The 19,092-nt window shown below is 35.3% G+C and overlaps 4 protein-coding genes across 4 annotated transcripts; 3 read left to right on the top strand and 1 right to left on the bottom strand.

Moving 5' to 3' along the window:
* Positions 1-1,520: 1,520 nt before the first annotated feature.
* Positions 1,521-2,840, top strand: LOC7468754 (uncharacterized). The gene is made up of 4 exons (XM_002302119.4): positions 1,521-1,635; positions 1,728-2,031; positions 2,162-2,326; positions 2,415-2,840. The coding sequence occupies exons 1-4, from the start codon at positions 1,585-1,587 to the stop codon at positions 2,690-2,692; spliced, it is 798 nt and encodes a 265-aa protein (XP_002302155.4). The 5' UTR covers positions 1,521-1,584; the 3' UTR covers positions 2,693-2,840.
* A 332-nt stretch (positions 2,841-3,172) lies between these two features.
* On the bottom strand, positions 3,173-7,641 carry LOC7467793 (polyadenylate-binding protein 3). Its single transcript, XM_002300860.4, has 7 exons — positions 7,178-7,641; positions 5,678-6,453; positions 5,483-5,560; positions 5,299-5,388; positions 4,415-4,711; positions 3,669-3,893; positions 3,173-3,564 (listed from the first exon to the last, which is right to left on the bottom strand). The coding sequence occupies exons 1-7, from the start codon at positions 7,434-7,436 to the stop codon at positions 3,343-3,345; spliced, it is 1,947 nt and encodes a 648-aa protein (XP_002300896.1). The 5' UTR covers positions 7,437-7,641; the 3' UTR covers positions 3,173-3,342.
* Positions 7,642-11,089: 3,448 nt separating this feature from the next.
* On the top strand, positions 11,090-15,045 carry LOC7467792 (uncharacterized). The gene is made up of 9 exons (XM_024594669.2): positions 11,090-11,343; positions 11,447-11,498; positions 11,599-11,672; positions 11,867-11,968; positions 12,787-12,939; positions 13,296-13,347; positions 13,761-13,834; positions 14,328-14,417; positions 14,792-15,045. The coding sequence occupies exons 1-9, from the start codon at positions 11,219-11,221 to the stop codon at positions 14,841-14,843; spliced, it is 774 nt and encodes a 257-aa protein (XP_024450437.1). The 5' UTR covers positions 11,090-11,218; the 3' UTR covers positions 14,844-15,045.
* Positions 15,046-15,724: 679 nt separating this feature from the next.
* LOC7468753 (ubiquitin-NEDD8-like protein RUB2) lies at positions 15,725-17,581 on the top strand. Its single transcript, XM_002302117.4, has 3 exons — positions 15,725-15,905; positions 16,803-17,062; positions 17,271-17,581. The coding sequence occupies exons 1-3, from the start codon at positions 15,813-15,815 to the stop codon at positions 17,380-17,382; spliced, it is 465 nt and encodes a 154-aa protein (XP_002302153.1). The 5' UTR covers positions 15,725-15,812; the 3' UTR covers positions 17,383-17,581.
* Positions 17,582-19,092: the final 1,511 nt, after the last annotated feature.

The raw sequence follows: 19,092 nt of genomic DNA, 5'->3' as shown, positions 1-19,092 counted from the left end.
TTTCTACTATCAATAACACTTCAGAAATGCAATCCCGAGGTGAAAATCAAATATTTAATACACTGATTTATAGCTAAGAATATTAAATATATAATAAAAAAAAACGTGATACAAGAAGAATGAGGAGTACAGCTGTACATGTCAAAGGACGAGAATGCTAGAGTGACGTGTTTGTCACTGACATTGAGCTTCAAGTCGAGGGAAATACGGGGAGCCCCACTGCACTCAGTAACAGAACCATAGGATTCAGCGCGTATGAAATCAACAAAAATGGGGAGGAGCTGGATTTGCCTGACCAAGTCGGCCAGTACCAAACAAGAAAAAAAAAGCGCCGACAAGCGGCGGATGAGAAATAGAGGGGGAATCGAAGGTGATTTGAGAGGCGAGTAGCCGAGTACAGTGACTCTTTTTGAGATTTGAAACTTGGTCCACGAGACCCTTTCCATCCAAGACATCAGTACCGAAAATAGAGGGATAAGAGCTTTGACTTTTGAGTGCTGGGTTTTGGCGATGTTGGAGAGGGGCTGAGGTATTCTCTGTTGTTGTAATTATTTTTTAAAATAATATTTATTTAAAAATTTATTTTTTATTTTTTAAAATTAATTTTGATACCAACACAATAAAATAATCTAAAAATATTAAAAAATTATTAATTTAAAATAAAAATAAATAAATAAAATTTAATTTTTTAAAAAAATATTTTTAAAACATAAAAACAAGCAAAGTCAAGTAGATGATCTTTATTGCAAGGGACAAAAATAAAAAGCTATTTTTTTAGCATTTTGCTCTCTAATTTTGCAGCTTTACTTTAAGAAAAAAAAAAGTTAAAATGTTGTTTTCCAAAAAAAAAAGTCATTCGTAGTTCAAAACATTAAAAATAAATTATTTAAATATTCATTATTTATTAATTAAACTTTCTTCAATATCTTTTCAGAAAAAAGAGTAAAAAATGTTAATATTAAACATATTAAAATATAAATTGGTTGTTGAAAAATACGAAATGCACTGCAAATTTATTTACTTGAACTATTGCTACTCAAATTCCCATTATTTCGTGTGGGATTTGTGGCTGCCTATTTACGTTGACTTGATTCAAATGATCAAGAACAACCCTGAGAAAATATTTTTAATTGATTATCAATCTTTCCATTCAATTCAAGTATTAATTAGACAGTATTAAACATATTTGATATTGTGGTACAAGATAAATTTTAAAAATATTTTTTATTTTAAAATAAATTTTTAAAAAATAAATTATTATATCAACATATAAAAATAATCATAAAAATGAAAAAAATTATCAATTTAATATCTTTTTAATTTTTAAAATGAACTCAAAAACAAAAATTATGTTTTTTTCTTAAAAAAAAAAATTAATAGATGTGTGTAGCCATATGCGGTGACAAATCAGGCCACGGGCCCATTTCCAGCAGCTGGCCCAAAATTCTAAATATTGGCGCCAAATACTCAAAATCTAAACCTCCAGAACCCCCTCCCCGCCAAAAAAAAAACCATTTCAAAACACAAACCCCAAACAGATCGAGAAACAAAAGCGAAAAATTCCTTTCCACCCAGAAGAAGATCATGCAGACGATTTTCATAGCCCTACAGTGCTACCAGTGCTCCACGATGCAGGCACCCTCATCTCTCTCTTTCTCTCATTTTTACCAATCTTTCTGTTCATCTACCCATCCCCGGACATAAACTTTTTTTTTTCGCGTGTCCAGGTGAAGCAAAAGAAGAAGAGCAGCAACAAGTGGACATGCGTAGTTTGCAACCAGAAGCAGTCCGTAAGGAAAGTCTTTGCTCAAGGTTGCTTGGCTAAAGACCTCCGCAAGTTTGTCCAATCATTCAACATGTCTCGCAAAATCGCTGACGAACAAGACTCCCTCGATCAAGATGCAGTGCTAATCCCAACATCAGAAACTGATCATATTGGGTTAAATGAAGATTGCCAGAGAAAGAGGCGCTCTGATTGGACTGAGTACCTTGATGCAGAGGAAGAATATAATATTAAACAAGAGGACGAAGGTACCTGCACGTGTTTCTTTTTAAGTGTAATTGTCTTAATTTTGATCAATTGATTGAATGGTTGAATATAATTTTGGGTTAATGTCGATCATGGCGCTCTTGAGAGGGAAATTGGAATATGGTAACGCAGGGGAGGAACCTGGGCTAATGGTCGTGACAGAGTTGCCCAAGGAGATGTTTAAGAAACCCAGATTGAAGAATGATTTTGGGCAGAATAGTGGAGATCATGGCGATGGAAATCTGTACAAGCCGGTTTTTTCAAAGAGAAATGCTAGCAAAATTCCCATGTCTCGAGGTACTGGAATCGTAGTAAATGAATCCAAGAGATTCCTCATGTTTTAAGTTTCCTAGTTTTAATTGTTGTGGTTAACTTTGAGTTGCAGACAAGGAATCAAGGAAATATCAGTCTACAAAGCCTGCTGGCAATTCAAAATGGAGTGATTGCATGACACAGGCTGAGGAGGAGGAAAGGATTTCCCAGCCGACAACGGGGAAAACCAAGGCTTCCAAATGGAAAGATTACATAACGCAAGATGAAGATGGTTTTAACTCTGGGAGGGGGAGAAATGTTGGAGCTCACCACCAGAACTGTGGTGATTGGGAGAACATATTGGATGACGATCAGAAGGTAGAAGATGATGTCCACCCAGACTTCATGTAAACATCTTTCACTCTGTTCAGTACTCTTTCTATATAGGTCAGCGACCAAAATTAACTGAAATTTAGAAGCTCTGAGCTACTTGTCATTGAATTGGAGTGCAGTTGATCTCGTTTGAGATCATGCTTTTACTTCTTTTAGAGGTTTAATTCTTCTACGGCTTAGGAACATTCGATACTGGAAGCCCATCCTGTTCATTACACACCAGAGAAGATGCAGGGAACTGTGCCAAAATCTGGTTTAGAATTTAGACCTTGCAGCTAACAAAATGAGGACAGATAACGCGCCCTTTAACTCCGTTGGCTCTTATCCTTTATTTATTCAGTTCCCATTCCGTTTTCTATACATCATCTTGTGACACAAATTAAGTTTTCACTACCACGTTTTCAGACAAATTAAGTTTTCACTACCACGTTTTCAGATTGTGCTTCGATAATTTTGTGGTTTCAAGATTCAGAAAAAAAACCCTAAAAATCGCTGTCATGCTCAAATTCGGTAGTCTAAGCTGCCAATCCACTAAATAAAGTAGGGTCCTATAATATTAGTTTCAGAGAAAATTCTAAAAAAGGGTGGGGTCATCAAGCCCTAAAAAACCGTGCTCATAAACACCAATGTATCAATCATTGTATTTACCCACGAAAATAAGCTATGCTTCATTCATTGAGTGCCAAGGAGCCAGGTTGATCACCAACGCTAGAAGCACCAGCTTCCTGAAGGACTTGCATTGCCTCAGCCACCTTTTTCTTGAGAGCATCTGGAGATTCAATAAGATGTAGCACCTCTGTTTGATCCATCTCCAATAACATCCCAGTCACCTTTGCCACATGATCTGGCTCCAGACATTCCACAAGGGGATAAAGCTGTTCACCCAGCATCTGCCAGAGATATATAAAAAGATAAGAAGTTATGTTTCATACATCTATCTTCACCAAATAAAAAGCATTCTCCCAGAGTGGAGGGGCAATGTGGTGTTACATACCATCATGCGGTTCTCCGGTGTAGCAGAAGCCAGAGCGGTTGTGAGAGTTGAAATGGGCACTGGAGTGGTTGGCTGGGCATGACTAGGAGTTATAGGCATCCCTGAAGCCTCAAAGGGCAACGGCATCACTGGACCAACAAAACCTTGCGGAACCACAGATGAATCTATGCCATTTCTTGCGTTGCCCACGTATCTTACACCCTGATTAGTATTCCGGTGCAATAGCTGAATTCAAAATGAAGCGGAAATCAGACATGAGCGAACACTTGTAGCAGAATATTTTTTGAATCAACTACAAGTTACATATCAAGATTAGGAGCAACACCGAATTGAGTACCATTAACCCATGATATGAAACACAAATGAGAATAGTACGATGCAGTCAGCCAAAAAAGCTCAAGTAATGATGAAAATAAAAGCGACCACTCTCACCATGCAATTAACCATCAGAGGAAGAAAGTTTGGACAAAACATTTCCAACAGATTGAAGTGCAATAATATCTCATAATTTAGTCATGAAGTTTCAATCAAGCAAGTGCCTCTTTGCAATAAAAACTAGGTAAAATTAAAAGGGATTTGCTCATGTAGAACAGTAAAATTAACATGTGAAAATTACCGACCACACTTCTTAGGTAAGGGGAAACATGACATTTTCTTATATAACAGGCAAAGGAGGGAAATATGATGTGTTCTTGAGTGACAGATAAAGGAAGGAAATGTTGAAAGACATGTAAACAATAAAGCACCTGCTGCTGCTGCATCTGTTGGTGGTTCCCTCCAGGCCGCATACCCATCCTCTGCCCCTGTTGTCCTTGCCTTTGCAGCTGATACGGCATAACAAAGTTGGGGCCAACAGCAGCACGCATTCCAGGCAAGAGTTGCGGCTGGAAACTGTAGCCTGCAGGCTGAGGGGGCATCATGCCAGGAGTTCCTTGGCCAAAATAGAGCTGGTGTGGTGCAAGCCTAGGTGTGCCAGGATGATATCCAGGAAGTCCTGAAGGTAAAGTTGGCAGTCCAGGTGCCTGAATTTGGGAAAAATGTGCCTGACAAGAAACATCGTTTAAGATAATCCATCTACATTTCACAAATAAAGTGAGAAAATAGGCGTTACATCAGATTCTACCCTTGTATACTTTCAAACTATTGAACTTTTGAACAAGTGTAACACTCATCTCACTATACACTACACTGTATTTCAGAAAATAGTGATGGAAAAGATCAAATTCGGGTGTTGAAAAGTAAATAGTGAGTTTAAAAGCAACCCTCAGATTCCTGCATTTATCTTGCTTTGTCCAATTGCATCTGGATCGTGGTTTACAGGGTATCTGAATTATTTCACTCCCCAAAAATCCTAAAAACAAAAGCAAAAAACTAGCTATTTCTGCTGTAAACCAAAATCTTCATCCAGATTACCAACAACAATGATACAAAGATATTGAAGAGCTCAGTAGTCATTTTTTACAGGTGCCACTGGTATAAAACAGCTCTGAGGGCTATGCAAGTCATCTACAGGTCATATAAAAAGATGAATAAATAAATACATGCTTCCCAGCAACAAATGCTTTCTTATTGAAACAAAAAAGAGAAAAGTAATTGTTTGACGAGAAAAATATGCAGTGATGAAGATCACCTGCAGCCGAGCCATCCTTTCTTCTCTGCGTTGGGCAATGGCTACATACAGGGGTTTCTTTCCTATCATCTTTCCATTCATTTCACTCAACTGAAAATAAAAATTGGTGGTAACAAATTAATATACAAAAACTGCAAATGTAAAAGGCCAGATGGCAAGATCTAATTAGCAATTAAAAACTTACAGCTCTTGAAGCTTCCTCTGGTGTAGAAAAGGCAACAAAACCAGAGCCCTTACTTAACCCTTGTTGATCAAGCATGACCTGGAAGGAATATCAGTACATGAATAACAAAATTGAATTTATTTGCATGGAAAAATAACCCAGTTATCACTTCCAAAAGCAACTGCATTGTAACAATTACTTGTAAATAGATTATACCTTGCATGATGTTATAGATCCAAACTCAGAAAATAATTCCTTCAATCTTTCTTCGTCAATGGTGTCACCAAGATTTTTTAGGTAGAGATTAGCAGCCTTCATTTTCTCATATCTGCTATTTCTTTCCTGTTCAAACTTGGCTTTCAACTCTGCCTCCCTTTCTCCTTTCCTTTGGGCCCTCCCAACATACCAAACCTTATCACTGAAGGTCATCCCATTCAACTTCTCAACAGCAGCAGCAGCAGAATCTGGGCTCTGGAAGTTCACAAAACCAAAACCTCTGGATTTCCCATTTTGGTCCTTCATAACAATTGCACTGGTGATGGCACCATAACTGCTGAAAATTTTCTTAAGGTCCTCATCAGAAGTTGTCTCAGACAAATTCTTAACATAAACATTAGTAAATTTTGGTGACCCATTAGCCTCAATCCTTTCTAGGCGTCGAACAAAAGGTCCAACATAAACTTCTCTATCGTTTACCAACATGCCATTCAACCGGTTGATTGCACTCTGAGCATCTTCCTCGTTTTCAAACTGTATGAAGCCATAACCTTTTGATTGACCATTGTTGTCAACAGCTACTTTGCAGGAAAGGACAGGCCCAAAGGAAGCAAATGTTTCGTACAAAGCCTTGTTATCAATTTTAGTGTCCAGATTCTTGATAAAGACATTTGCATGTCCACTTCTCCTTGTTGTAGGATCACGATGAGAAAACATAATTCTGATAGGTTTCCCATTCAAAGGGGTGAAGTTCAGAACCTCCATTGCTTTTGCAGCTGCGGTTTGCAAAATGACAATCAGGGTCAAAATGCTAAGAAGTTTGTTTTGTTAGCAAAACGATTGAGGAAAAATGGTGTCTGCCCTCGTATTTCCAGTCGCAAAGACATTATATGCACACACAAACTTGAATTGACATCATTTTCAATGTCATTGAACTAAGATGTGCTACATTCAAAGGGTGTGAGGGAGGGTGACGGACAAGAGTATCAGAAACATTGGATAAATCCCAGAAAAATCTTTTTTTTTTTTAAAGGGAGTTGTTATTCACTTTGGCTGGCATTTATCAACTCTGCACAAAAAGTTTCTGAAGGATAAAAAAAACTAAGAAACAAGAAGAAAAAAAAAAGCAAGCATCAATTGAAGAACTCCAATCTCTTCTAGAAAAAAAAGGAAGCAACCATCAATTGAAGAACTCCAATCTCTTCTCTCCATCTTTGCAGTAAAAAAAATAACCAGATTGATCTTAATAAATAGGACACTACAAAAACATTGGCACCACACACTCAAAAAAATTAAAAAACACACAAGCTGATCAAAACAACAACAAAAAACACTCGAATTAACAACGAGAAAAACTGCAGGACAATAAAAATATATAAAATTTAATGAAAAAACTGATGCATGCACTCACACATTGACTAACACGTGAAAACAGATTGCTATCACAGAGTAAACAACAAAACAAGGGCCAAACAGTCGTATAAATGGGAAGAAAATTACCATCTTGAGGATTGCTGAAATTGACATAAGCATAGCCGAGCGAGGTTAGTCCAGCCTGATCCCTACAAACCCTAGTGGAAACAACCGGCGCCACCTGGCTAAACAGATCAAACAGTTGTCCTTCTTTGACGTTATGCTCCAGATCCCCAACGTAGAGCGACCTGTTCGGAAACTGTTCGGCTGCAGGCGTTTCCGCTGCAGGAGCAACCACTGCCGCTGTTTGATCCGTAACCACTGGTACCGCAACCGCTGCAGCCATTGTTTTCTTTCTTCTCTCGCAACGGAAAGAATAAATTGAAAAAAGTATATATTTGTAGAGTGATTGGGGACAGATGTAAATAGAGAAAATAGGGTCGGCTGCGTAAACGGAATTGAATTCTTTATTTTTATTTTTATGTTTTATTTTATTTTTTATTTTTTTTTTGGGTTTGTTTCCTCTTTAGAAAGGGAGAAGTGGAGGGGAGTTGGGGGAGAAGATGGAGAGGGGGAGGCAGCGAGAGTTATATATGTGTGCGTGGGGAAAAGAAAGGGACTTGAACCGGGTTTTTTTTCTCCTTTCGGTTGGATTCCTTCAGGAAGTAAAAAAACATGTGAAGAATCGCACGTGTGAGCTGTTTTTGGTGGAAGAGTCCATGCGTGGCATTCGAGGCTTTGTTTGTGGGGATCCTCCCCTGCAAGTTGTTTCTTTTCTTTTCTTTTTGGATGGATTTTTTATTATTATTATTTATTTATTTTTCTATGACGTCACGTTGGTGATCTCACTTCTGGACGCCTACTGGTTGACAGGGAATATGGAGAGCAGAATTGAAAAATAAAAAAACGAAGGGAGAGTAAACGGGTGATTTTTTTTATTGGTGGGATCCCATGATCATGCAATATTATAGTGTAATATAACGGGGAAAGAAATATATATTGTTAAAGAAATATTTGTGGCTGAAAAGTCAAAAATATAAAAATAAATATGTTATTAAAATATTTTTTTAGTTAATTTATATATTTTCAAAGGCATTAAGTACATAAAAACTTGTTTTTTTAAATAATATTTTTATTTTTTATTTTTAAAATGTCCCTATAAAAAAATAATTACAAGCTTATTCAACTAAAGCATGAATAAAAGTAGTTATTCTTATAGTTTTAAAATATAACTTTAAGATTGACCTTGGATAAGGTTCGGGTTATGAATTGAGAGTGTCAACCCCAAAACAACGTTGTTTTAATCAAGAAATTTTTTTTAAAAAAAAATCAATGGATTTTTACTTTGCTTTTGACTGGGCTATACCTTAGGTCAATCAATTTACGAGTCAACTCGTGTTTTTGACCGGGTTAGGCCACATCACTCCTTAATTTATTTTTTCTTAAATCTTGATCGGTCAAGGCCTCGAGTTGTCCTAGGCCACTCGATCGACCCCTTTACTCGGTTGGATTTCAAGTTGATTCGACTCCCACCCGACTCAATGTGTTTTAGTTAACTTTGTGACTTTAAATATGATCCAATTAAAACTCGAACTAGCTTAAAAAAATTTAAAATAGCATCGTTTGAACCTTTTTTATATATTAAGATGACGATGTTTTAGATTAACTCAGGTCAACTCGAATCAAGCATTCAAACCAGTAACCCAAAATATAGATCCAATTGAATTTAATAACTTTTTTTTATTTGATTATATGACAACAAAAGTTGACATTGTCAAGAAAGCCACCAAATAAAAATCAAGAAGACAAACATGGCAGATAATTGTATTGAAAAATGCTTGTTAACGCTATAAAAAAAAATTATAACCTTGTTAAAAAAAATCAAAAATCAAATGATATTTAATAAAATAATATCCAAAAAAATCAAATTAATCCATCTCAATGAATTGTAATAAAAATGGAAGAAACGATGGTCAGTCACGTGTTCCTAGCCATCCTTTTTTTTTTTCTATTTATTAAAATGGATGAACAACATATCATTCATCTATTAAAAATAAATAAATAACGTGTTACTTGCAGTCATTAACTATATTAGATTTATTCACCTCAAGTGGTCAAAAAAACAAGCTTCGCTTTTTGGTTTTAAAAAATTTATTTTAAACAAATTTTACCCGAAAATATTTAAAAAAACTCCCACAAACCCAAATAGATCCATATCTAACCTCAAAACAATATTTAATTGATAAAAAAAAAATCAACATAAGATGAAAAAAATAATAGCTCCCAGATCTAGCTTTTCTGATGATATTAAAGGCAAAACACTTAAATGGATCTTCTGACGTGAAATAGAATCTACTAATACTAAAATTGATATTTTTGGTTATTGGAAAATGGACAGCTAGCAATTTTTTATCTTCTTTTTTAGTTTTCAACAACTCTCTCCTCTTTCTCAAACATATGGATCGTTAGGTGAACGAAAAAGATTTGAACTAAAAAGTAAATGGTTTGAACTAAAGGGGTTAAAAATGAAAAATATTTTGGAGGCTAAAATTTATAAAATGCACCTCATGAAAAACTATAAAAAAAAAGCTTGCATCTTGGCTTAATTGTCAATTTTGGTCCCTGGGATTTTAATTCTGTGCAAGTAATAAAACATTTTTTTTCTAAAATCAAACAAGATGTTTTTTTTATTACACCTCAATAACTTTATAGAAAAAAAAAATTAAAATAAATTACCAAATCTAAATTCCAATCAATATAATATAAAAGGATAAAAAAAAAAAACAGGAATCAAAATAGAAAGCCCCATCGAAAAAAAAAGAGAAAACGATTTCGGAATCCACACTGTTTTCTTTCAAAGTGGCACAATAAAAATACCACAATATTTATTTTTTATTTATCTTCTATAATGTAATGACTCATTGACCGTCATGTTAGCAAACTAAATTAAAAAATAAATCCTTGTCTCAGGGTTAATTAGCAAGAGAGTGTTATAGCAAGGTTGTTAATTTTGTTTCGTTTCATCTGAAATGATCAAAATATTTCATACTAATTAAAAAAATAAAACAAAACAAAATAATTTTCATCTCATTTCAAATCTTGGTCCGTTTCGGATTTTCCAAATAAATTTCGGCCAGAATGTTCCGATTTCATTTCACATGTTTCGTTCCGGGCTTAAAAAGCCATTAAATCAAATTTGTATTTTGTTTAAGTTGAATTACTTTAAGTTAAAGTTCTATTTAATCTTAACTATTTATGAATATTTTAAATTTTAAAATTATATTTGTTTGACATTGTATTTGTATAGCATAATTTATAATTAATTTATTTTAAATTTAAATTATGTTTGTTGATATATATATATATATATATATATATATATATATATATATATATAACAGTACAACCTCGAAAATAGCACATCAAAACGCTTCAAAACCAAAATATTTCATTCCAATTAATATACAACCTTGATTATAACCCTCCAAGTTAGTCCTCTCGGATTGTAAATTTCACCCTTCGTTTGTGAAAAATAAAAACTAACCTTCAAGCAAATATTATTATTGTTCCTCTACCTCTTCTAATTTTTCTCTCAAAATATATATAAAGTGATTTCTTATTTATCTCTCACCGCTAGTCACTGATAATTTAATTATTTTTTACTATTTTAATGCTTTAATTTATTATTACACCAAAAATATTTGGAAATCAATTTTTACACACTTAAAATAATTTTTATTATAATAATTCACTTTATTTGTATTTTTTAAATCTCGTACCACACACCAACAGCCCTACTTTTAATCAATTCATATCAAATTATAACAATAAAGCAGTCTCGCTGAAAAGCCCAACCAGGAGTCTTGACTCGGAACCACGCCTTAAGCTCGAGTCAGGTAAACGGCACTGAGCCGAGAAACTAACTCGGCCCGTACATATCTCCTTCGCTTGCCGATTTTACAATCTTAACCCCCCTCCTTTAGCGATGACGTGGACTCAGCCTCTCCACTGGCCTCTCAGTCAAAGAAAGAAACGAAGCAACTGCATTCAGTCTTCCACGTCTCCGTCTTCCCCTCTGTGGCCTGTATAGTAGAATTGGAGAAGACAGTATTCTGCAGGGAAACAAAAATGGCTATTCCACTATCAAATGGCTTAAGAGCACTCTTCTCAGTATTGGGCTGTTTAATGGTGGCCACTCTCATCTACACCATCTACGTCGATGGCTTCCCATTTCGCAGAGACCTCCTCACCCCGTAAATAAAACTCTCTCCGTGTCAAATATTTTCTTTCCACTTTCAGAGTTTTCTAAGTAGATGAAAATTATAAAATCTGCTTGCTTTCTCTTTTACGTTGCAGGTGGATGGCCGCTACTTTAGTTGATTTCTACATCAATATTATAGCTTTAGCGGTACCACTTTCCTTCTCTTCCAATATAAATAGTCTTTGCTTCCAAAGATTTAAGAATATGATACGTGCTTCAACTGAGAGGATTCTCTGGTGGTTATCAGGCTTGGATCTCCTACAAGGAATCGAACTTTATTACTGCAACAGTTTGGATAGTTCTGCTAATATGCTCCGGAAGGTATTTTTTATGGTTATTATACTTTAATTATTGTTCCATTAAGTGCAAATCCCTTTGAGAAATTAATTCAAATGTGGTGGTGGTTGTTAATAGAAATGGTTGTAGTGTCAAAAAGTCACTTCTTTAATATAGTCTTGCCGTATAGTGTCAGGATTTGTTGTTTAATCTTTTTGTGTTTTGTTCAATATCTTCAGCATTGCAACGTGCGCCTACATTTTTATTCAACTTCTCAAGTTGTCGCCTGAAGAATCTTTGCAAGACCCGCTGTATCATGTACTATTGCGGCACGAAAACAAGTATGTGATTTGAATTTCTGGTTTCTAGAATTACGCTCTCATGCTGGAGTATTGTTAAAATAAGGAAGTAAGGCTGTAGCCCATATAGGATTTGGAAGTTATTCCCGTTTCCATTTCCCCCCCATCAGTTCTGCTTTCGCAGTGGTGGTTGTTCAAAGCTTGTGTCTTGCGTGTGTGTGTGTGTTGCTTTTGTAGAAGCAGATAAGCATGTGCTTAACCACTCATGACAATTCGATGCCCTGAATCAGTAACCTTTGGATCATGGTAAAAAGTAAGCTCCAATGTTTATAATTCAACTCAAACATTTTAGTTTTGTATCTGGCAATTGTAGCCATGACGCTAAGCATGCTGCAGCTTGGTTTTAATTTTTCTGTGCACACCCCTTTGCCTGATGATGGAAGCCTGAATGCTACTGTTCACAAGTAAAAACTTTATTCCATGTGTGGAATTCATAATGTGTTGAAGAGGGGAATTTTTCTTTGAAACTGGAGGTTTTCCTTCATAGACACCAACAGCAGTCTGGATGGTGATTTACTGTTTAAAAGGGTCGAACTTCTTGATGGGCAAACTGCTATTTTAGAGTTTTACTGCTCTGATTCTTAATCCCGTTCTAACTGGACACAAAACAAGTTAGGAATCTGTTGGAAGGAAGAGAATATCTTCCATACCACCAGTACATGATTCTTTGAAATCTTTTTTTTTTTTGGTTATTATGTTTTAGAAGTTTATTCACAACTCATATAAAATAGATTCAACAAGCTCTACAGATCTCACCCGCTTTCCCTTTTTGTAATAGTTGCTCATGCATTGACAAACAGACTTACTTATAGGGGTGTGGAACAAAAGACAAAACAATCTGCTGTTGTGACTGCAAGGATTGCTTTCAGCATTTTGGGTCTTCTGATGCTGGGAACTTTGATTTACACTTTAATAACTGATGGTTCTCCTTTTCGCAAAGAGCTTCTTACTCCGTAAGTTTTCAGTTTCCTTTTATCTCTTGCCCTTTCATTTTCTCCCTTGGTTGAATATTTTATTAGATAAAGGTGGTTATCTAGTTGAGTCCTTGTCCTCATGGTTGAAAAACATGAGGTGCTGATTCAAATCACTCCGGGGGGAAAAGAAAGCCATGATGAGCCTCGTTTCTGTTAGAAAGTCTTCTTACTGGCCTTTGTTTTGAGTGGGGCAGGGCAGAAAGCTACGGAGAGATTTCTCTGTTTCTTTAAGATGCTGTTGTTTGTATCTAATCATTGGTTTTTGTTTAATTCATCAGAGATATTTGCTAGTTTGTTATCTTCTATAATACTGATTGTATATTGCATGCTCGCAGTTGGATGGTTGCAACACTAATTGACTTCTATATCAATGTCGTGGCTCTTTCGGTAGGTGGAATTATTTTGGTTACATTGTTCTGCTCCTTTATTCTTGAAGCTAATTTTAAGACCTTGATATAGTTTCTACCGAAGCCACAAAAGGTTCTCTAAAAATGATTCTTTTTCACTAGCTTCTTTGACATGTGTGATTCACGGGTACTTGGATACATTTCATTTTTTCAAGAAATTCATAACAGTTGTTTGCGGAGAGAAGCACAATGATATAAACCCTTATGCTTGTATCATTCTTCACAATTTCACAAGATTCTGACTTTCTTTAAAAAATCTGTTAAAGATCTTTTGGGATATTAAAGTCTAGTGGTGATTTGATTTACTGAGAGAATCATAGTAAATTTTGGGTTTTACTAAATATCCTTGTGCATTTTCTTTCAAATGAATAGTGTCCTTCCTTGTGAATTTAGGTTTGGGTTGCCTACAAGGAATCAAGTTGGATCAGTGCATTCTTATGGATATTGTTATTGATTTGCTTTGGGAGGTAATATCTCGTCCATAGCCTTGATTCTCAAATATAAAGGATGGTTTGCTTTGGCTGTCAAGAGAGTCAAAAAGTTGCTATATGTATGATCTGCAGTTGCTTTACGTAATTTAAAACCAACTGTCCATTTGGGATGCAGGAATTTTCAGATACATACCGAAGAGGAATGAAATTTTAATTGATAAAACGATATTTACCTTTTTGCATTTTCCTTCCATGTTATTCTTTTGGTGTCCAAACCGAGTCTCACACATAGTGTGCCATTGTTGATGTAATATGAAGTACAAATTGCTATTTGCATGTTTTTTTATGAAAATGTTTGGTCATCAGGGATAAAAGAATCTAGCAGATATATGGTGAAAATGTATTTAATGAATCTAAAATAAAATGTTGATGTGTACGATACTTTGCTCACTTTTCGTCTTTTCAAGTCCAAAACTGATCGATTCGATATCTTTTGAAAGTACTGATATTTCATTCCTACAATATTCAGCATTACTACTTGCGCCTACATCGTCAAACAGCTGCTGCAGCTTACTTCTCAAGATCCAGTTTACCTGATCTTATTCAATAGAGGCAACAGGCAAGTCTAGTGCACTTTTCTGTGTTCTAAATCCTTGCGGTGGCTTTAAGTGTTTCTGGGTTCAATATTATGGGTGGCAGGTTGAGGAGTATGAACATATGAATGGTCATTTAGTGATTTGTTCACGCTGATGTTTCGACATATATAATCACATTATGGCAGAAAAATGAAGAGGTTAAATGTTAATTATAATGGTCTTGCAATTGAGCTAGCAAGCATCAAGATTCTAATTTCTCCTTCCAAGAACCTGTGTGTTACTAGCCTTTGTCTGCGGAAAGATCTGGAAATTAACTTGCTGTGTTCATGAACTGTTTCCATTGCACATATTTTTTGTATTATTTCCTAAGAGCCGCACAGTTATTTGTCCATGGTAGGGCAGAAAACAGGTATGAAAGACGTGAACCTCATCTAGACGACAGGAGTTGATGGACATGAAGCTTATATACCATTCTGGTGTGCACTTTGTCTTGGACTTTTATGACAAGGGTGATTGCTTATGAATGATGCGAACTATTGTTGACATATTCATAAATTGAATCGTGATTGTACTACAAAATTACAAACCAGAATTTATATTTGTATAAACCTCGTGAATTGTTACTATAATGATAATGATTATTTTTTAAAATATTTTTTATTTAAAAATTAATAAAAATAATATTTTTTATTTTTTAAAATTTATTTTGATATTATCATATCAAATAATCTAAAATTACTATAAAAAATTAATTTTAAAAAACAAAACACAAAAATAAACATGTCATAATTTATAGTCTCTAAATTTTTTGCAAAATTTTTTGTCTCGATTTTTTAAAGAAAAATTAGAATGGGTATAACTTTATTTTTTTTGCTCCTCATATATATTTTTGATTAAAATTTAGTCCTTGATTGAAATAGGTTTTTCAATCACATGTATGCTCAGGACTAATTGCAAGGCCAGGCATGCTTTTTTCGAAACTGGAGTTTGGTAAAAAAATATTCGGATAGAGAATAAGGTGAGTCCAACAGAAATTTAATATGTAAAATAAATCATAATTGAAGTTAATATTTTCAGCTGATAATTATAAAAAATAAAATGTATATTTAATAAATGTAATTACCACAATTAAAGTGACTTGTGTGTAATTCAAAACAATTATCAATTGTATAAATTTGAAATTTCATGGGAGTAAATTGAAATTTAATTATTTGCTTTGCTAATACAATCCAATCAAATTTAGGTAAATATACAAAAATAAAAGATTACGGAAGGACTAAAACAAGAGCGCCGTATAAATAAAGGACTGAATAGGCGGCGTATAACTACTCGTCTGTCTGCATCGATCGGGTAGGAGAGAGCTCGGGTGTTTTTTTAGAGTACAAGTCTGATAAGACAAGACAGAAACGAAGAAGAAGATGCAGATCTTCGTTAAGACTTTGACTGGCAAGACCATAACTCTCGAGGTCGAGAGTAGCGACACCATCGACAACGTCAAAGCCAAGATTCAGGTACCTTAACTCGGTTTTTTTTCAATTAAATTATTCCTCTTTTTTTTTTTACTATTATCTCGTCTAAAATTCTTGTGGGTCTGTTTATTTTGACGGAAAGATTTTTATTTATTTATTTTTGGTTTCGCATTTTCCGTTTTAATTATCAGTAGAGATTGGAATAATGCTTGGTGTTTCTCATGAGTTAAAATAAGGCTTTGAATTTTGTTGCTTAGACTCGTTTTAGCCTTGAATCTTCTCTTTGTGGTCTCTAGTAAAATCTTGTACTGTTATTATATGCTTTAAGTAACTGCAGTTTTGGGATTAGTGATCATGTAACTGATAGATTAGAAGAGTTGTGAACTCTAGAATATTCAATGGAAATTATCTCAAGCCCGACTTAGGCCCTTATGTTTAGCGGTTGGAAAACCCTTTTTTAAAAACTTAGGATATTTTTCTTTGCTGTAAATTAATATATTTTTGGTGTTTTTAAATGCTTTGATAGGCTGATGTCAAAACTAAATTTTTAAAAATAAAAAAATATTATTTCGATGAATTTATAAACAAAAATCACTTGAAAAGTAACCGCAAACACCATATCAAACGGGCTCTTAATCGATTGTTTGTGTGTTTCTTCATAGCGTGAATGAGAGCCATGACACTTTCTTGGTTAAACAATTGAATGGTAGCTGTTGTGCTGTTAATTTACCTGCCACAATAGTCAACTATTTGTATTGTTTTATTCCCACAAATTGATACAGCTTTGGTCAAGAATATTCAACAAGTGCGGACGTAACAAGTTGGTGTTCATTTGGGTTAAGTTTCTTTGGTTTTGCTGCGGTTGGTGTCATGATTGATGTTCCTTTACCTTGAGCAGCTGAAACTCATGTCTGACTTTGTTGGATGTACCTTTTTCAGGACAAGGAAGGCATCCCTCCTGATCAGCAAAGATTGATTTTTGCTGGTAAACAATTAGAAGATGGGCGAACTCTTGCTGATTACAATATCCAGAAGGAGTCGACGCTTCACTTGGTTTTGAGGCTCAGGGGAGGAACTATGATCAAGGTGAAGACTCTAACTGGAAAAGAAATTGAAATCGACATTGAACCAAATGATACCATTGATAGGATTAAGGAACGGGTTGAGGAGAAAGAGGGAATTCCTCCAGTGCAGCAAAGGTAGCAATGCGATTCTTTTTTTGATACCCTTGGTAGCCGCATGCTTCATTTATCAGTAACACAGGAGTTGTTAATGTGTCGTAGTAGTAACATCACCTGGTTTCTTTTACGAACCATGCTGCATTTTAAAAACTTCCATCTGGATGGCAAACTACAGTGAGGTTTTATCACAACCACATTCCTTTATGATGCTTTCTGCTGGTTGCAGGCTTATTTATGCTGGCAAGCAGCTTGGAGATGATAAGACAGCTCGTGACTACAATATTGAGGGTGGCTCTGTGCTTCATCTTGTTCTTGCTCTGAGGGGTGGTTGTCTTTGAATTGAACTCATAACGTTACAAAAATCTACCTATCCAAGCTTCTTCCATACAAGTACAGCATGGGGTTATGAGAATCCACAATAAATATCTTCTTATAATTTTTCTAGACACAAGATTGTTCAATTATCTTACACTACCTCCGCTTGCTGCTTTCTTATGTTTTTTGCAAGGTTAAACCAATGCCTGCTTTACTTGTTCACTCGTACCCACGTCACATGTATTTTTGAGCTTTTAACCGGTAGATATGCATGTGCATTTGTGGTGGCTGGACATTCTGCCAAGAGCATGGATACACAAGTTCCCACCGCTTAGAACTGCTAACAATAAAAAGTATTTGTCCAGATGACTATCTTCCATGATGTCATGCTGTATCCAATTTCTGAAACCTACTTCAACAATTAGTATTATGAGCATTCTCTGAATAGACACAAACCAATTGATTGGATTTATAAAGAGCTTCATCTGAGGGTATGCTTGACCTGAGAATGAAGAAAGCATTCGAAGGGAGTTCGTAGTTATTGTCTGTTATCAGCGAAAGAGGGAGAGGAAGATTTCTGATTTGAATTCAAATTAATTACTTTTCATTACACACCGTTTTACTTAATTTCCTAAACGCACCGTTTTACTTAGTTCATTATGGTGCCAATATTAAGAACACGCCACACGCCTGTAGGTGTGGGAAGGTAAAGTTTTTCATTCAGTTATAAAGATGTAACAAAATGCATGAATTTCACAGGTAAATAAAATGAAATACGAATGACATTCCTTGAAGTCAGGAACTCTACTCTTCCTTCATTCTCTGTGACTCATCTCTTACAACCACCACGGCTAAACACTGAAATACCTAACGCCAGTCTATACCCTTCACCAGCCAGTCATTCCTCTCCTCCACTAAGCCCCATACAGGTAGGCACCTTAAGTGTTTCACCCTTAACATTGTCAGCAATGCGAAAATCCAGGCCGGCACTTTGTTCAAGGAAGAAAGTGTTCCTGTTGCCTGTACCAGACCATACACCAGGAAGGTCGTCCAAAAAGGAAACAGTGTTGAAATGCGCCTTACTCTCTTCAGTTCTTCTGCTGACTCTCCAATGTTTGTTGATTCTTGACCGCCGGAAGACGATGATGGTTCTCTGATAGCTGCTCTGTCTATCCACCAGCACCATATCCAATAGAACTTCATTATCGATAAGTTTGAGGAATGGTGAAACTATATATCTTCGTTAACAAAAATACATGAAAGTCCACTAATTTTTCACAGTAACAAATAAAATAATATATTTTGAGCTAGCCAGCTTACACATATATAAGCAGCAGTTGTAGAAATAACGATAATGAAGTCACCGAATTAGTAAAAGCTTCTGCAAGGTGAACGGTGATAACAAGAAGAATGGCTTCGACTCCATCGATAGCATTTTTAATAGCTGCAGACGTGCGGAGGCTCGCTCCCCAGTAAAAGTTCGATCAAATTAATCATCAAATGGTTAAATATTCATGAACATACGATATTGAAGAATCTCCCCAAGTGCTACTAATAATTTAAAGCTAAGGGAAGATCATTATGCAGTTGAAACCATGGCTTGCTAGGCTTGTCCAGTTTACCACAATCAGAAAACTGGATCTCCACCTTGCGTGTTCAGTTTACCACCACCAGAGACCACTTTTCCAAGTAACAATTATCCCCAGCAATGTTAATACTTAGAATTACTAGCA

The sequence above is a fragment of the Populus trichocarpa genome, chromosome 2 (assembly GCF_000002775.5).
Source record: "Populus trichocarpa isolate Nisqually-1 chromosome 2, P.trichocarpa_v4.1, whole genome shotgun sequence".
Taxonomy (NCBI): Eukaryota; Viridiplantae; Streptophyta; class Magnoliopsida; order Malpighiales; family Salicaceae; genus Populus; species Populus trichocarpa.
Note: the sequence above shows the minus strand (reverse complement) of the source record. Positions and strands in the feature narration are given on the sequence as shown.